The sequence below is a fragment of the Helianthus annuus genome, chromosome 17 (assembly GCF_002127325.2).
Source record: "Helianthus annuus cultivar XRQ/B chromosome 17, HanXRQr2.0-SUNRISE, whole genome shotgun sequence".
Classification (NCBI taxonomy): domain Eukaryota; kingdom Viridiplantae; phylum Streptophyta; class Magnoliopsida; order Asterales; family Asteraceae; genus Helianthus; species Helianthus annuus.
The window spans coordinates 134,332,444-134,348,719 of record NC_035449.2 but is presented as its reverse complement, the minus strand read 5'-3'; the positions used below and the strand labels follow the sequence as shown (position 1 = coordinate 134,348,719).

General features: G+C 38.5%; 2 protein-coding genes across 5 annotated transcripts; one reads left to right on the top strand and one right to left on the bottom strand.

Moving 5' to 3' along the window:
- Positions 1-3,051: 3,051 nt before the first annotated feature.
- On the top strand, positions 3,052-5,678 carry LOC110921345 (transcription elongation factor 1 homolog). The gene is made up of 6 exons (XM_022165658.2): positions 3,052-3,170; positions 3,269-3,293; positions 4,558-4,686; positions 4,858-4,928; positions 5,251-5,272; positions 5,372-5,678. The coding sequence occupies exons 3-6, from the start codon at positions 4,574-4,576 to the stop codon at positions 5,472-5,474; spliced, it is 309 nt and encodes a 102-aa protein (XP_022021350.1). The 5' UTR covers positions 3,052-3,170; positions 3,269-3,293; positions 4,558-4,573; the 3' UTR covers positions 5,475-5,678.
- A 1,497-nt stretch (positions 5,679-7,175) lies between these two features.
- On the bottom strand, positions 7,176-10,385 carry LOC110926495 (transcription factor VOZ1). 4 transcript variants are annotated; one of them, XM_022170261.2, is made up of 6 exons: positions 10,207-10,385; positions 9,701-9,955; positions 9,458-9,601; positions 8,802-9,345; positions 7,572-8,140; positions 7,176-7,482 (listed from the first exon to the last, which is right to left on the bottom strand). In XM_022170261.2, the coding sequence occupies exons 2-5, from the start codon at positions 9,920-9,922 to the stop codon at positions 7,572-7,574; spliced, it is 1,479 nt and encodes a 492-aa protein (XP_022025953.1). In that variant the 5' UTR covers positions 9,923-9,955; positions 10,207-10,385; the 3' UTR covers positions 7,176-7,482. The 4 variants fall into 4 exon arrangements, with proteins under 4 accessions (XP_022025953.1, XP_035842441.1, XP_022025951.1 ...); XM_035986548.1 differs by having other exon boundaries at positions 9,701-9,952; positions 10,207-10,377; XM_022170259.2 differs by having other exon boundaries at positions 7,179-8,140.
- Between the last annotated feature and the right edge of the window lie 5,891 nt (positions 10,386-16,276).

Sequence of the window (16,276 nt, the reverse complement as noted above, 5' to 3'; positions counted from 1 at the left end):
AGGTGGGGATGTAACTGCCAACAGCTGGCAGCCTAGGGTAATCAAGAGCTCCCCCGCGGCGCTGTCATATCAATCACCTGTGGGCCGCCTGGACATGTAAGTGGGCAAGTGGGCCTTAAATGAAAAACCAGCACATGTTGAAATCATAAAACCTTACAATAAATGGCCAATGGTAGATTGATAGCTTCCGACAGGGAAGCCCATAGCCACAAAAGAGATACCTGATGCTTCTAGTTCCCCTATTTGATGATTTGAAACTTTGTCTTTTTTAGAAAAAAAACTTACAAATATTAAACACCACAAAAAAGAAGCATGAGCAAGGCATTTAATGATTTTTTAACGAAAGCAAGGGAAGAGGATAAAAACCCCTAGACTTGGAGTCATAAGCACCGATATTTGCAACATCAATACTCATGACTAGGGGCTGATGATGTGGGTACTTGGAAATCCCATTCAGCAAAACCAAGAATAATAACAATCGCAAATAAGCAACAAAAAATAATAAACATAAACTGAAAATAAGAAGCTGAAAGTCGGAAGCTGGAAGCTCCCGACAAGAAGCTGATACACCAATAACTGGTGACAAGGAGCTAAAGTTACTGTACAACATTGGAACTTGAACTCAGCAGGTCAAAGTGATTACACTTTTCCCTAAAACACATAAAGGTGGCATCGAGATACACACACCTGAATTTTACCTAAAGAGGCAAGACTAACCCTGCAAGCAACGTCAATGTAGGATAAGCTTACCAAGACAAGAAGGTATGAGCTGGCACAAGGCTCTCTTGGGCAGAGCAATATGTCTATAAAAGGGGAGTCGTGTTCAGCCTAAATTAAGTTCACTTATCTCATTCTCACTCTTAGTTCTTATCCTACCATTTTCGCTAAGACTCTTAAGAACCACTAACTGATTCTCACGCTGGAGTCCAAACGTGGGAGGCCACCTCTCGCGTTAAGACTAATAGTGTTCTTTGATTGCAGATTCCGATTAAGGAGCTACCTTTTGGAGTTAATCCTGTACCTTCTTCCTGCTATACTCTTATTGCTTTAACAATTAGTTTTAGATTTTCAAAAAAGATAACCAACAAAATTGTTAGATGAAAAATTAATTTATATAATAATAAATGATGAAAGTTCTTAGGAACAGTTTAGGTTTCCAACTTTCTCATGACCGGCATCTGCCAGTTTGCACGACTTACTTACATCCCAATGCTGCCACGTATCAGAAAGAGTATATTTCTGATGGTCAAATTCGTATTAGAAAAAATGTATTGCCAGGTTTTAAAAAAACTTCAAACATAATTTGCTGACTTCCAGAGTATGAGGTTGCCGGAATTGTCAACATCGGAGGTTGTGACGCCATGGCCGGAGCTGTTGGACTGCCAGACGACGGCGTCGGAGGAGCCCAGGTTGCCATCGGGGAGGAAGGTAATGGAAGCGGTAGAGTCGGAGGTGGCGACAGAGTCAGATATGAAGCCGAAGAAGAAGGTGTTGTTAGGGGATTTTAGGTGACGGTGAATGATTGAACGGGGCGGATGTCGGTGGTGGTGACGATGTTAAATCAACCCCACCACCTGCAGAGTCCGTATGCCCCCCCCGGACTGCTCGGTTCTGCAATTGAAACGTTAGTCTCAACTCGATTACCACCCACCAGTCTACTGGGGAAGAAAACGTACAAGATTATCAAGGTTGTGAAATGTTGTTCATATATGATTTGGGTTCTAGGTTTCATAGAAAGATGGTTTAAACCATCAATGAAGATGAGAGAACACAATGAGAGATCTGAGAGGGATGTGTCATATGGCAGCATAAAAGTGTTTGGTTAACCTATTAGCTCACTGATAATATATTTTTTTGGCAGTAGAAATTCTAATTGTCGGAGTTCCTCATAGTTCTTCTTCATGTTCCTTGAGCTTTTTTTAGGCATTTTAAGCCATTTAGATTACCAAAGGTTCCCCGTTGTAGGTGAAGTGGTTTAGAAAGTTAGAATGGCTCTTTAAAGAAATGGTTAAATTTCAACTGGTTTTTTTGTCTTTTTGTGGGTTTTTGTGTTTTCCTTAAATTTCAACTGCTTTCGTAAACGTAACAAACCGGATCGGCGTCGACCAAACGTTAGTACTGCTGCCACGTAATACCGGTGTAACGTGTTTTTTTTAAGTTTCAACCGGTATTGTGCAGGTAACGAAAGGGTACCGTCGCCACGTGACGTAGTATGTAACTATTTATGTTTTTGTTGTTTTTATGGTGTTTTTTTGAGTTCATCAGGTATTGTACACGAAACAAACCGAACCCACACCGACCGAACGTCAGTACTGTTGTCGCGTAGCGCGCGGGTAACGTGTTTTTATTTAAGTTTCAACTGGTATTGTACAGGTCACGAAAGGAACACGACTTTACCACCGCCGCGTAGCGCGGATGTTATTCACTAGTTAACATTAAAAAATGAAATATTTTCCCTTTTCAAATTGTTTTGTTTGATTTTAAATATAAAAAAATTCAAATTTCATACTATCTTAAAAGAGAAAGTTGGTGGCATTGACCATCGACTATACAAGTAGTTTGCTTTTTACCCTCCAACTTAGGGGTAGTGTCATTTATACCCCCAACTTTATCATAGTATCCTTTTTACCCCCAATTTTGTCAAATCTCATTATTACCCCCTCTTAGCCCTTAAGTTTAGGAAATTTAATTTTTAATCCCATAACTTTTTATGAACTTTGTAAAATGTCACTTTGACCCCTCGAGAGTTTTTGACTTGTTGGTATAAATTCAAGTTAGTCGGGTCGCATATAATACACTATGATTGTACGGCATAAATTCGATTTACGTTATGTTTTGATCCAATTGCAACGCAGCTATATGTTACGTTGAGTTCAACCGGATACGTCGAAACGTATGTTTTCATAAAGTTAGCGCATCACATAATACTTGGACTAATCCGTTTGATGTTTGCGATCTACACTCGCCTTTGTTGCTAGTTTTAAATGAAAATGAAAATGAAAACTAAACGAATGATTAAAAAACCTTTATATTTCATACGGAACGGAATTTTCACCCATCAATAATAACGCTAGCCGACATAAATAGTACATATACGATTTCCCGTCCACTGATATCATAAATTTCGCGTTTCTAGGGCAAAATCGCAGCTCTCTAGTTGATTCAATCAGGTATAAATTACATTCGATAATCGCTATCTATTCATGATTCCTCTAAACCTACCGCTTAATTCGTCTTTGTAATCATTGAATTTGCTTTATTGTTGCAGATTGAAGATTCCTTGATCTGTGTTAGTAAGTTCAGTTGTTTCATTTATTCCTCTATTAGCTTCCTCCTACAAATCTTCTTATTTGATTGTTAAAATATAATAATTGTTCACTCGAAATATGTATAGAGTAATTTAGGTTTCCATCTTTGCTGTTCAAATGTTCTTGAGGTTCAGTACTGATAATTTGTTCGATAATTTCATTAATTGTCTTGTGAAACGATTTTCTGTAATCACTGGTGATAATAGTTGCTTATGTTTGGGTACTGAATCAAATAAAAAATAAAAATAAATTCATTAACAAGATGTATGATTGTGGGCAACGGATTAGGGCATGAAGTTAGCGTTTGGTCGCGTGTCTATTTTTAGTTGCGAAACGTTATATATTTTTCATTCTGTATGCGAATAATAGAACATACATGAATTGTTGGGATTTGTGGAGGTTTCAACCTTGTGCCTATGTAATTTCTTGAGCACTTGAGTAAGAATTATAATCACTAGTTGCAATCCGTAGGTTACACTGTTCGAACCATGTAAATCTTGTGTTTTGTTTCGTTGTTTGATTTCTTTTTTATTCGTGTGACTGTTTGGTGGTGATTTGCGATCCAAAGATACCTAACACGAATCTATATACAATATTACTAATACACACGTGTTTTCGCTTATCATAATTATTGATGAGAAAAAGTCTGATAAGCGAGTAAAAGTCTTGAAACCAAATGAGTGATTTGTTTCTGACATGACTATATAGGTATAACACACCTAAGAAAATGGTTATTTTTGTGATTTCTTCATTATTGAATGATGTTAGGTTGTTAGCCCCAACTTACAAAGTATATGAGTTATGAGGATTGTGACCCATTTATAGAATAATAAATCTTCCCTAACCTTATGTTTTATCAAGTAGTTGCAATTCTTATTTGGTAACATGGTTTTGGTCAAAGTTTAGAAAAACGGATACGAGTTTCGAGGCGTTTTCCCTTCGCCTCACGAGGAGTAAGCCTCAAGGCGTAAGCCCGAGGCAGAATTAAAAAATAAATATAAATATTATATATCCTATAAAAATAGTAATACTAACTAAATTCATCATCAAATTAATCAAAATAATAAAAAACACACATAAAAAAGACATAATTTGCTTGAAATTGACACAAAAACTAAAAAACTTCTGAAACAAATATCAAAAACCCCTGAGGCGCGTGCCTCAGAATCGTTTTTTGGCCGTTTCGCCTTGAGGCGCGCCTCGAGGCGCACGCCTCAACCGTTTTTTAAAACCATGGTTTTGGTTTCAGGGAAGTTACTTGCAGTATGGGTAAGAGGAAATCAAGAGCAAAGCCAGCTCCTAGGAAGCGGATGGACAAACTCGACACTGTATTCAGTTGCCCCTTTTGCAACCATGGAACTAGCGTTGAATGTCGCATGTAAGTATCTGTTCGTTGTCTGGTTCCTTTTGGGTGCCGATCTCTTATGATTAGCCAAAAGTAATACAGTGTTTGGATGTACATTTTGAAAGTCATCATTTGAAGTAATAATCAGATAATTGGAAGTAGAATTCATCTATTTTTGCCTTTTTGGTGCTTGTTTGATTTCAGTGATATGAAGAACTTGATTGGTGAGGCATCTTGCCGAATTTGCCAGGAAAACTTCAGCACTACTGTCACAGGTACTACTGTGTTCTCTAAATCTTGGTACATAAAAGCTTATTGTTTTGATCTGTGATAGCCATGAGTCATGACTAGGAGTGTTCATAAAACGTTGAAATCGACAGAATCGTCCAAACAAAAACAAGTATTCCAGTTTGGCCAGTTAGAGATTTATGCGGTTCGGTTTTGATGTTTTGGCGGTTTAACGGTCCAACCAACTATTTGGCAGTGTGAACCTAACCGGCCCTGTTTAGCCTTTTCATTCATTTATTTATTTTTAAGTTATTTTTGGAAAAGAATAACCGTTGTTTCTAACTGTTTTTTTCTTATTTCGGCTTGCAGCTTTGACTGAGCCAATAGACATGTAAGTGCAATGTCTACACGACTACACCCTTCTCTTCCCCTCTCTCTCTCTATATATATATATCACAAACACTCATGGTGGAACGTTAATAACATGCAGATATAGTGAATGGATCGACGAATGTGAACGTGTTAACACCGTTGATGATGACGGGGTCCCTGTGGAAGATGATGAAGTTGATGTTGATTACAGAGCGCGTTAAACCCGTTCTGAATGCTTGGAGAAATCTGCTTCACTTAGCTGTGTGTCATGTATGGTTTTGTATTTCATGAACTTGTTTAGAGACCTATGTAAGTCCCAACTTATATTGGGGAGCTTGTTAGTGATCTAATGTTATAAATATGAAAAGTGAAACTTTGTAAACGTTCGGTCTCTTTATGGTAAGTGTGTTTGGTTTTGAGTCTAATTCGACTGGAAAAAGATTTATGTTCCTGCAGACTTGAATGAGATAGGTACTGGTACTATCAGTTTTATAACCGACTGTGAAAGTTGTGTTCTACCATGGATGTTCATCGGTCCGGTTTGAAAGAATTTTGGTTGAAGTCAAAACCAAACAGAAACGAACCCTGGAAGTTTAAAACCGAACTGAAAACAGAATTGGAATTTGGTATGTTTTTTGACGGAATACACTGAATTATATATATATTTTTTTTATTTATAAAAACTTTTAAAAGTTTTTTACCATTATTTGTTTTGAATTGAGTTGAGCTAAAATTCGGCTGAAGTTATAGTGGATTGGTTTACTAGACTTATTCGATTTAAAATCGAATTTAGATATTTGAAACTGAAAACCAAATAAGTAAATGGGTTTGACTTTATACGGTTTAGTTTGGTTCGGTTTTCTCTGTGATAGAGGCATAATCGTGTATGATCTTTTGAAATTAAGAAAAAAAATTGTGTTAAATCCTCATTACCCGAAATTTTCGATCACAAACTCACCTAAAAACCAACTTAAAATATCAATTAGTCAATTATAGTTTTAACAACTCTGTATTTCACTAAATTCGAGTTTTAATAACTTTTAAGAGTAAATTACACGGATGTTTTAAGTGTTATGTAAACTTTTTACATTTAGTCTTATAAATTGTCATATCGTCCATATTGACCAAAAAACATTCTACCGTTTGAAGAAAGCACGAGTGAAACAGACAATTTAAAACAAAAGCTACTACCATTAGATCAGAAAGCAAGAATTAAATGGACAAACTAAAACCACTTTACAGGATCGTTCACTGGTGCAGAGAACCAAAACCACAGAGTTACTAGATCAAAATGGTGATAATATTTACCAGACCGGCAGACCAAACCGGAGTGACAGGAGATGGTGATCGGAGTGAACAGAAACGGGAAGAGATCAATTTTTCTGTTATTTTCTAGGCAAATAGCTAAACCTGCCCGTTCCTAAAAAACCGACATCTATCTCATGTGACAATGTCGATATCTTGGTAACAAAATGCGAATCTAGATACATAGAGACAACCGGTTTAATTTACTCTTAACTTGAAAGACTTTATTTTTAGGAGCTTTTGTAGAATAACTTAACCCTATATTTCAGATTATAAGTAAAATTCGGACTAGATTCAGGTAAACTGGCATTCACCAAACTTATAACTTCATACTCACTGCAGTACCCAAATAGCCGTCTCGAGTGTTTCCGACTCTCATTAGGTTACGACGAGGTAGAACTATTTGTTGTCATTGGCCATGCACAAAACAGTAAGTAAACAAAAAATTGGTAGTTTGTAAGCAGGCAGGTTTGGTTTAAAACATGGACCGAACCTTATGTGATTCGTTAGCCATTCATATTCGGTTAACGAACCACAATTTACCCATGTAAAGTCTTATAGATGAAAATGTGAGTTGTTCCAGAAAGGATTTGAAGGAGGTACCATTGACTAATAAGTTGGAACCTCAAAAAACCAGCAATTCATATATACCAACTGACGACACGTTACATAAGAGCTGCTGCTAATTTGGGCACGAAGAACATGCTTTATAGTCGATTAGCATCAAAATCAGATATTTATAACTCGGTATAATCATATAACCTAGATATGGCAACAACCGACACAATATTAATGTTGTTTACCATCATCATAAGACGAAAAGATGGTTCAGGAAAACAAAAAGTAAGTGCCACCACCACCACCACGGGCGGCAGCTGTCTTCACTTTTCATAACCATCTCCAACAGTTAGATTTGTGCTCCGCCTAAAAACCAAGCACATTTTACAACCCCGGGTCAACGTTTGACTTTGACTTTAAATAACAAAACATGAGACTAGAGTAATTTGGTCTACCTAGGTCAAGTAGTAGCCGCCAAGATCTTCTACAAGATAGTCAAACGATGCATTTGACCCATTATCAAGACCACCATCTGGCACAGTCGGGTTTGAACCGGGATAGACGGTTCCACCTCCATTGTTGCCTTTCAAATTCGCTCTTCCCCTTCCTTTAACAGACCGTTTATTATTGTTGCTATTTTCCAATTGAAACTCAGCGGTAAGTCTTCCCATTTGCTTTTGAAGATCAGCCACCGAATCGTTTGCGATCTTTCCTTTTGGCGTTTTCTTACCGTCAACGAGCTTGAGTTCAAGTCTATACAAAGCACATGCGTCGTATTTGCTGATTTCATACTCGTAGAGGTGCCACTCGAGGAACTTCATGGGCTGCGGGTCCATGTAATAGGACCGTTTTAGCCACCCGGATTCGTTAATTACTTGCTTTCTTGATTCGTGCCAACCGCGCCCATTGTAATCTGGAAGAGATCTCTGTTTTCGGTTTCCACTCTCGAATGCCCTTCGTGGCTTATCGAAAAATAACCACTCTCGTAGTGTTTCACCCTCAAAAACCGAGAGATCAAAGAGCTCTGAAAAACAAGAAAACAGAAAGAACGCGTGAATCATACAGCATGGTAAGGCAAGCAATTTCAACCTGTTTTCCTTGTGAATGGGTCGACTTGGGTTGTATTTTCTCTCAAACGAATCAAATTAAAACGTATTTAAAGGAGGGATAGGTCAAATGGGCCAATAGTAGCCCACATGACTCTATTTTTGATGCATACCTCTTAAATCGTTTTATTAAAAAAAACCAACTATTACTGTAAGAAAATCAGATTCATAACTATAACTAACGAATAAGTATAATTATATAAAGAGTAAAATGTCATTTTCGTCCCAAAGGTTTGGCCACTTTTGCGACTTTTGTCCAAAGGTTTGTTTTTCCGCATCTGGATCCAAAAGGTTTGAAATCTTGCCAGTTTCATCCAACTCGTTAACTCCATCCATTTTTAATGTTAAGTCAGGGGTATTTTCGTCTTTTTAGACTTTTTTTAGATGCGGAAAATGGCAAGATTTCAAACCTTTTGGATCTAGATGCGGAAAAACAAACCTTGGACGATAGTCGCAAAAGTAGCCAAACCTCAGGGACGAAAATGACATTTTAAAAAGTAAACGACAGATGTTTCGTTCTGACCCATCAACCCGCCCATCTTCCCACTTGACCAAACAAAAAAAAGGAAGCAAACTAACCAGGCGCATTCCATGGAGATTTAGCGGTAGCAGCCCCTTCGCATTCTGGAACACCGACATCCTTCCCCTGAGATTTGGCACTAAGAGCATCAAACAGCAAAGAATCCTTCAGCTCAATACCTTTAGGCCGTAACACAGGCGCCATCCCGAATTGACCTTCATTTTGAGCAGTTACAGCATGCAAGCCACTGCAATAGTCAGGAAACCACCCTTGCACGGGCCTATCAGAACACCACCCCTGTGCGGGCCTAGGACAATCCCACAGAGCACATTTTGGGCCCAAGAAAGCAGACGGTGGTGGGCTGATAGTGGGCAAAAAGGCAGTCATCTGTTGCTGAGATAAACCGTTTTCTCGACCCGTGACATCCAACCCACCAGTAAAAAGACTGTGCTCAAACTCTTGAGCTAAATCGAATGAAAAATAATCGAATTGATTAGCAGCAATGCCCATATTGTTGTTGTTGTTAACACCTGAAGGAGAGCCTTTGCATTGATCAACCAATTGGAAACCTTGTTCCTGAGACGTTTGAGTAACAGCAAAATCCTGCAAGCCCACGTTAAACGTTTCGTTAGTTTGTACGTACTGTTTAGGCTACAAAACGTATACTCACCTCGTGCATGCTTTTTAAAACCAAGCAATCAAAACGTATACTCACCTCATGAAAAACTGCATTCTCACCGGCTTTAAGGCCATCAGGATCCGGTTTTGGGGCGGCTAATCCACTAGTTGCATCATCTTCCTCATCACAAAGCTGCAAAAGCCTACTTATATCCGGAGAAAACGGATCCATACTTCCACCCTGCTCAAAAGAAATCGAACAAATATTAATCATAATTCATTTCCACATCATCATCATCATGAAAACATGATACAATCTTCTTTAATAAATGCCTGAAACCTGTTGCAAAGAAGAAGCCGGTGAAGGCTGATTAAGCTCATTCTTCCATTCTTTAAGCATCTGATTAAGCTGTTCTTCATACACAGCCACATCAGCGCTGCGGCTCTCTTTCCTGGCACACTGCAGGTCCGTAAAGAGCACCTGCAGGTCCTCCACACGGCTCTTCGCCCTATCTTTAAACATCCGGTGCGATCCGGACTTGCATTTTGTACCTTTCCCCATTCAAAACAATACAACCTAATCCTCAATAATCTCCTGCCAAAATCAACACAAGAAACCCTAAATTCACAATATTATAACTCAGTATCATGATCGCAAACCCTAGCTATGAATAACTGAATCATAGTCACCAAAAAAAGGTATAAAAACAGAAATAATTGATAGAATTGAACAGGAACAGCGTAACAGGGAAGAGATAGGAAGAAATTATGCAATTGAATGGTGCAAAACGGTTATTAGATGGATGATTGAAGATACATACATGATGAAATTGGTGAAAAGAATACCTGCTGAAGATGAAGAAATAGTGGAGAATTGTGGTTGTTGGTGGTGGTGGCAGGCAGCAAATTCTGGGGTTTCGAGATTTGCTTTAACCTCCAAAGAGAAGAGAAGAGGGGAGAAAAGTGCCTTGTATACTACTATACCCACGCGGCAAAATTCTCTCTCTTATTAACCTCATTCTCATATAACAACAACTTGTTTTTATATAATAATAATACACAAGAAATTGTTTTGTTTTTATATAATAACTAGTATTTTGCCCCCTGTGCGTTGCGCCGACGCGACGGGTGGAAATATATAGTAAGATAAAACACGATTCATAAAACGCAATATGTAATAGGCAATAAAAAAAGTGTAAAGCACAAAGGATACACAAAGTGTAAAACATAATACCTGAGACATTTCGTAAAATACAATGCACTGGCATTTGCAAAAGTAGGAGTTGTAGTCTAGGGGTTACAATTGCAATTTTTTAAAGGTTGGGCGGGTGTAAAAATGGAGTAATAGTGCAAGGAGAAAAAGCAAAGTCTAAAAAAGATAAAGTGTAAAAGTATAGGGGTGGTGGCGAAATGTGTAAAAGATGAGGGGGGTGTTGGTGGAAATGTAAAAGAAGATGGTTGGTGGTGTAACTGTGTAAGAGCTAACGGGGTGATGGTGGAAAACCAAAGTAGAGGGTTGGTGCTGAGAAAGTTTGAAAGATGAGGTAGTGGTTTTGGAAATTCTAAGTAGAAGGCTTAGGGACTAAATTTGCCATTTTATGAAACTTTGAAGGTACCAAAGTTAAGGGGCTAAAATTGCAACATCGTAAAAGTACAGGGACAGGGAGGCAAAGCCGGTGGGAAACCATATGAAAACACACGTTTTGACATATCCGATTGAACTTAATGTATCCTATATTTGCATTGCGATTGGATTAAAACGTAACGTAAATTGAATTTATATCGTATAATCATAACGTATTATACGCGACCCCACTAACTCAAATTTATTTCCTCAAGCAAAAATCTCTCGAGGGGGTCAAATGGCATTTACAAAGTTCATAAAAAATTAAGTGGTTTCAATTGCATTCCCTAAACTTAAGGGCTAAGAAAGGGTAAAGATAAAATTTGATAAAGTTTTGGGGTAAGAAGGAAACTATAACAAAGTTAGGGCTGAAAAGAAAACTATGACAAAGTTGGGGTGTCAAAAGCAAACTATTTGTAAAATGGAGTAGTAGTTTAGGGACTAAATTTGCTATTTTATGAAACTTTGAAATTATGAAAGTGAAGAGGCTAAAATTGCAATATCGTATAAGTATCGGGAAAAAGATATTCGTATAAGTATTGGGAAAAAGAATGCGTTTTCAATCATATATTATTTTATTAATGGATTGTTTAATTGGTAATAGTAATTGATTGTTACGAAAGTCAAGAGGATTTAATTGTGCATGGATACACGAAATTTTTGAGAGTTGAAATTTTTGAGAGTTGTCGGTGGTGATACCCACCGACTTTCTCTTTTAAGATATAGTAGAATTTGCGGCGCGGACACATCGCAAATGTTAAACAAATTAGTTCGAGCATCATGTCTGATTTCTTTTTAAACCTTTCTTTAGGTTAAGTGGCGTGTAAAACGTAAAGTAAATCTTATACCGTATAATGATAATGTATTATAGGTGACCCAACTAACTTAAATTTATATCGTCAAGTCAAAATGTATTATATGCAACCCCATTCATACGTAGGAAATGTACAAAATAAAGCATGAAAATAATGAAAGAAGATAAAACAGAGATGAAATATGCATCAGAATAATTAACTTTTCAATCACAACAATGAAGATATTGCTTTCATCAACATGCTTTTATAAATTTGCAATTACAAGTTTACGTATGCATGAAGAATTGCAACTCCCCCTCAGCTTGGTCACTCTTTTTTTGTTCGTACAAAAATGTCAAGTTGAAAGTGATGAATAGAACAGTACAAACACTGTTCTATTTATAGTCCAAACAAAACATCTGAAGCATCTAAGCTGACATCACCTAGACAGTGACATCTAACAGCCTAACAAACTCCTAACATCTGTTAGAGCCTAAGCACTATTACATTAATAATAAAGTTAAACTCTGTTGAAGATCCTCTTTTGGACTTCATCATCTGTTGATCCATAACAGACCTTAGTTTCATCAGACTTTGTCTTCATCAGCAGAGGATGATCAGACCTTTGCTTCAACAGACTTTGTCTTCATCAGCAGAGGTTCTCTTTGGTAGACCTTTGGCTTCAGCCGATTTTAGAGTAGCAGATGTTGAGTCTTTGCCTTTGGGAGGAGCGGATCTTCAAAGCACTGTTATTTGTGATCAGAGGTTGTAGACTATTTTGGCTTTCCAATCATCTGTTCTTTTGTGGGGTCCACTAGATCCAACAATCTCCCCTAGCACAAATGATGCCAAAACTCTTCTTTATTTCTGATCTTTATTTCTCATCAGCATATCCCTGATTTGGCCTTTGAATTGTAATTCAAAGTTCATGGAAACCATATCTTCAAAATCCATTTCTAGTTCAAGGTTCAACAGATCTTGGAGGTCACCTGTATCCAGACCATATGCATCCTCCAGTTTTATCCTTTGAACATCACCATTTGATCTGAGCAAAGTTAATTCGTGGGTGTCTGAGGATGACTTCCACTTTAGAATTTTTTTAATCAGATGATTTTCTTGGGTGAAGAATTATTTTTAATGAGTTTTATGATTGTGGCCTACTCACAAGATTTGCAAGTGTTTCACGTAGTTTGTCACTAGCAGGATCTGTGTGATATAACAGTTGGTTTTCCAGTCCCTCTTTCTTGTAGTAGTCATACATCTTTTCATCAGCCTCAGACATATGCTTCTGCCTTTTCACTTGATTTAAGGCAGTTATGGACAAGTCAGATACTGAGGACTGCTTTTTAAGTGTAAGGGCTTGTTGAGGACAACCACTGTTGGATATACTGGTTTCTTTGGAACTGTAGGATCCTTTTCTCTCAGCTGTTCCAGTCTCTTGTATGTTTCAACAATTTTGGAATCTGACCATCAGGCAACAGACCTTGCATTACCATACTTTGCAACAACAAGCTCTTCTCTCATTCTCTTCAGCTTCAATGCCTTGTTATGATTAACTTGTTTGTATTTCTTCCAGTCTGGTGGTGTCACACCCTAACCGATGGCGGAAACATCGGGGCGTGGCACTGAGCGAAACAGATTGTCCAGAAGTTTCCATAACAACTATATTTACCAAATATTTAAAGCAACACGTCCCATACCATATCGTAAATGATAATACAATTATTACAGAAAGATCTAGTCAAATTGTTATGTTCCGACAACTCAAATTCTTATTACAGACAATTGTTTATTGTTGACCTAGGTCTTTCCTAGCCTCGATTTCACAACAAAGAAAACAAATAAGCATCCTAAGCACCTGTCACATATGTTAAAGTAAAAGTCAATACACATAGTGTAAAGGTGAGCATACAAGTTTAATAGATATAATAGAGTTCGAAATTGATTACGCATAACCAGCACGTACACAGTGTGAAATGAGGCATGTTAGTTATCGACATGAACCTATCGATACCAATGACTGCGGGTTGACTGCCCAAGGCAGTTCGCGATACACACTCACCACTGTGAGCTATGTAACTAATTGTCCTTAACAACCCCTGAGTGAACAGGTGCTGAGTCCAAACTATAGTACTACCGTTGCTAAGGCAGGTAGACAGCATTCCATGTGTAAACATAACAAACAAGCATTCATTAAGTCACGTATAACATGCGGTAACGATTAGCGTTAAAAGTATTGCGTAGTGTGTTCGATGTGATTTAGAATAAGTAACGTATGTAACATCCAAAAGTGCATAAAGCAAAAAGGGATCGAGTATACTCACAGCGATTGGTGGATTGAAGGGAGCGCTAGAGAGTAAGGTTAGCCTGATTAGAACAATAGCACAACGATAAGTGACGCGTAAAACGATACAAGTGTTAGTGAGTCGGACAATAGTTCGATCGGATGGTAGTCTGATCGGACAGCGGGTCGCGCGAATAACAGTCCGCTCGGATGGTCATCTGATCGGATGGCCTTTCAAGTGGATTGTTTCCTCCTTTTGAGAAGGATGTGTTTGTGTATGATGGCTTAACTTTTGAAGTTTTTGTTGTAGCATTTTGAAAGCATAGAAGTATCACTACCTTTCAGGTCGATCGATCGAACGACCATTCGTTTGTTCGGGCGATACCCCGATTGGTTGGACACTTCAGTGAGAACAAGTTCACAACAGTTTGTCATTCGATCGGATTGTAGTTCGATCGGGTGGCAACCTGCTGGTATTGAACATGTTGAAAATTGTTTAAGTGCTGAAGTTCAAATGTCACATGATCGAGCGGTAATCCGATCAGATGGTAGTCCGATCGGATAACAATTCGTTCAACATTCAAACTTCCAATGTTGGTAATCAGTTTGCGTGTGGGACCCAAGGTGTAGATCGATCGGGTGACAACCCGTTCGGGTGACAGTTCGATCGGACGGTAGTCCGATCGGACAACATTCCGTCCTGGTCGTTCCGTTCATTTTACACTTGGTTATTTTGATAGTTTGTCGTTTTATCGAGGTATGTTGATAACGTGTAAGACAACAGAAACCTCGTCAACACTTGGTACTCCTGATCGAACAGGAACCACCCAAATCAGGTCAGTTAACTGTTCAAGACGGTGTTCCATGTTCAACCCGAAATCGGCAAACCTCATAGATAGAATCCAGATCTTGGACCAACATAACCACAAGAATGAGTAGGAAGTCGGTGCAAGCTCCGATTCTATCGGTTTTGAGTGCATTGAGTGTAAAAGAGTTGAAAGAAAGTTGGAAAACCTTCTCTCAATCCTTTTCACCGTGAATATGTTTAGATCTATGAAAGATCCTTGTTTGTTTATGTGGAAATTGGTTAGATCTAATTTGTTCTCGGTGGATTGAGGCCGAAACATGAAGTTCTCAAGAACGCCATGATGACATCACCCTAGAACACCTCAAATCTAGTGATTTCACGGTTAAAAGTTATGATTCAAAAGATAGAAAGGTGTAGAATCAAGCGTAGATTAAAGATGTACAAGATTTAGGTTGAGATCTTACCGGAATTGAGAGGAAATCAGAGAAAAGCAAGGTTGAAGCGCTGGTCGGACAGAGAGTACCAAAAGTAGAAAGTCTGATGGTGACATGGGGTATTTATAGGGTTACCCAAAGTGGAAAGGAGTGGATCGATCGGGTGGCAGCCTGGTCGGCTGGCCGATCGATCGAGCAGTAGCCCGATCGAATGACTGGTCGATCGGTTGGTCACCTGGTCGATCAGTCCATTGGTTTGAGTGTTCGGTGCGACGAGTTTTGCTGTTTCGATTGCGATTGCGAGCGATGCGAATGCGATAGAGTTTCCTATTCAAATTACTTTTAATCCCAACTACTATATCTAACATACAATCAGCCTATTTTACTTGCGTTTAGCGTTTGCGATTCGATTGCGATTCGAGTTTCGATTAAACACCACAACATAATAAAATAACATGCACAAGTAACACGTAAGGCACACACACACGTAAAACAATATCCTTAACGCGTAATTCGAGCTGCGAGTGTGATTGCGATGAGCGATAAGCGATTAAATATGCAATAAACTTCGAATACCTTCGATTATTAATAGATACTCCACATAATACAACTAACGTTAAGCATAAATTAGACTAACTACGAGTCAAAGAAGTCAAAACAGGAATTGAGCAGGGAGTGACAGATCGCAATTAGCAATCTTTTCTTCCTTTGACCTCAATCTTGACTTTGACTTTGACTTTCGAAACACGGGGTGTTACAGCCTCCCTCTCTTAAGGGAATTTCGTCCCGAAATTAGGTCGAAGCCGTAACAAATAACAGTGGGTACTTTGCCTTCATGTCGCTTTCGAGTTCCCAAGTGAACTCTGCGCCTCATTTGCCTTCCCATCGAACTTTCACAATAGGAATACGCGAGCGTCCGAGCTGCTTGGTTTGGTGATCCATGATTTCGATAGGCTTCTCCACGAAGTGTAG

Bases quoted from the DNA above. Each gene is read 5' to 3' on its own strand.
- LOC110926495 (XM_022170261.2), bottom strand. From the start codon at position 9,922: ATGGGGAAAGGTACAAAATGCAAGTCCGGATCGCACCGGATGTTTAAA. The intron at 9,602-9,700 runs GTTTCAGGCATT...TCTTTTGAGCAG, and splicing joins CGGCTTCTTCTTTGCAACAG to GGTGGAAGTATGGATCCGTT. The intron at 9,346-9,457 runs GTGAGTATACGT...GTGGGCTTGCAG, and splicing joins AGAATGCAGTTTTTCATGAG to GATTTTGCTGTTACTCAAAC.
- LOC110921345 (XM_022165658.2), top strand. From the start codon at position 4,574: ATGGGTAAGAGGAAATCAAGAGCAAAGCCAGCTCCTAGGAAGCGGATG. The intron at 4,929-5,250 runs GTACTACTGTGT...TTCGGCTTGCAG, and splicing joins CTTCAGCACTACTGTCACAG to CTTTGACTGAGCCAATAGAC. The intron at 5,273-5,371 runs GTAAGTGCAATG...AATAACATGCAG, and splicing joins TTGACTGAGCCAATAGACAT to ATATAGTGAATGGATCGACG.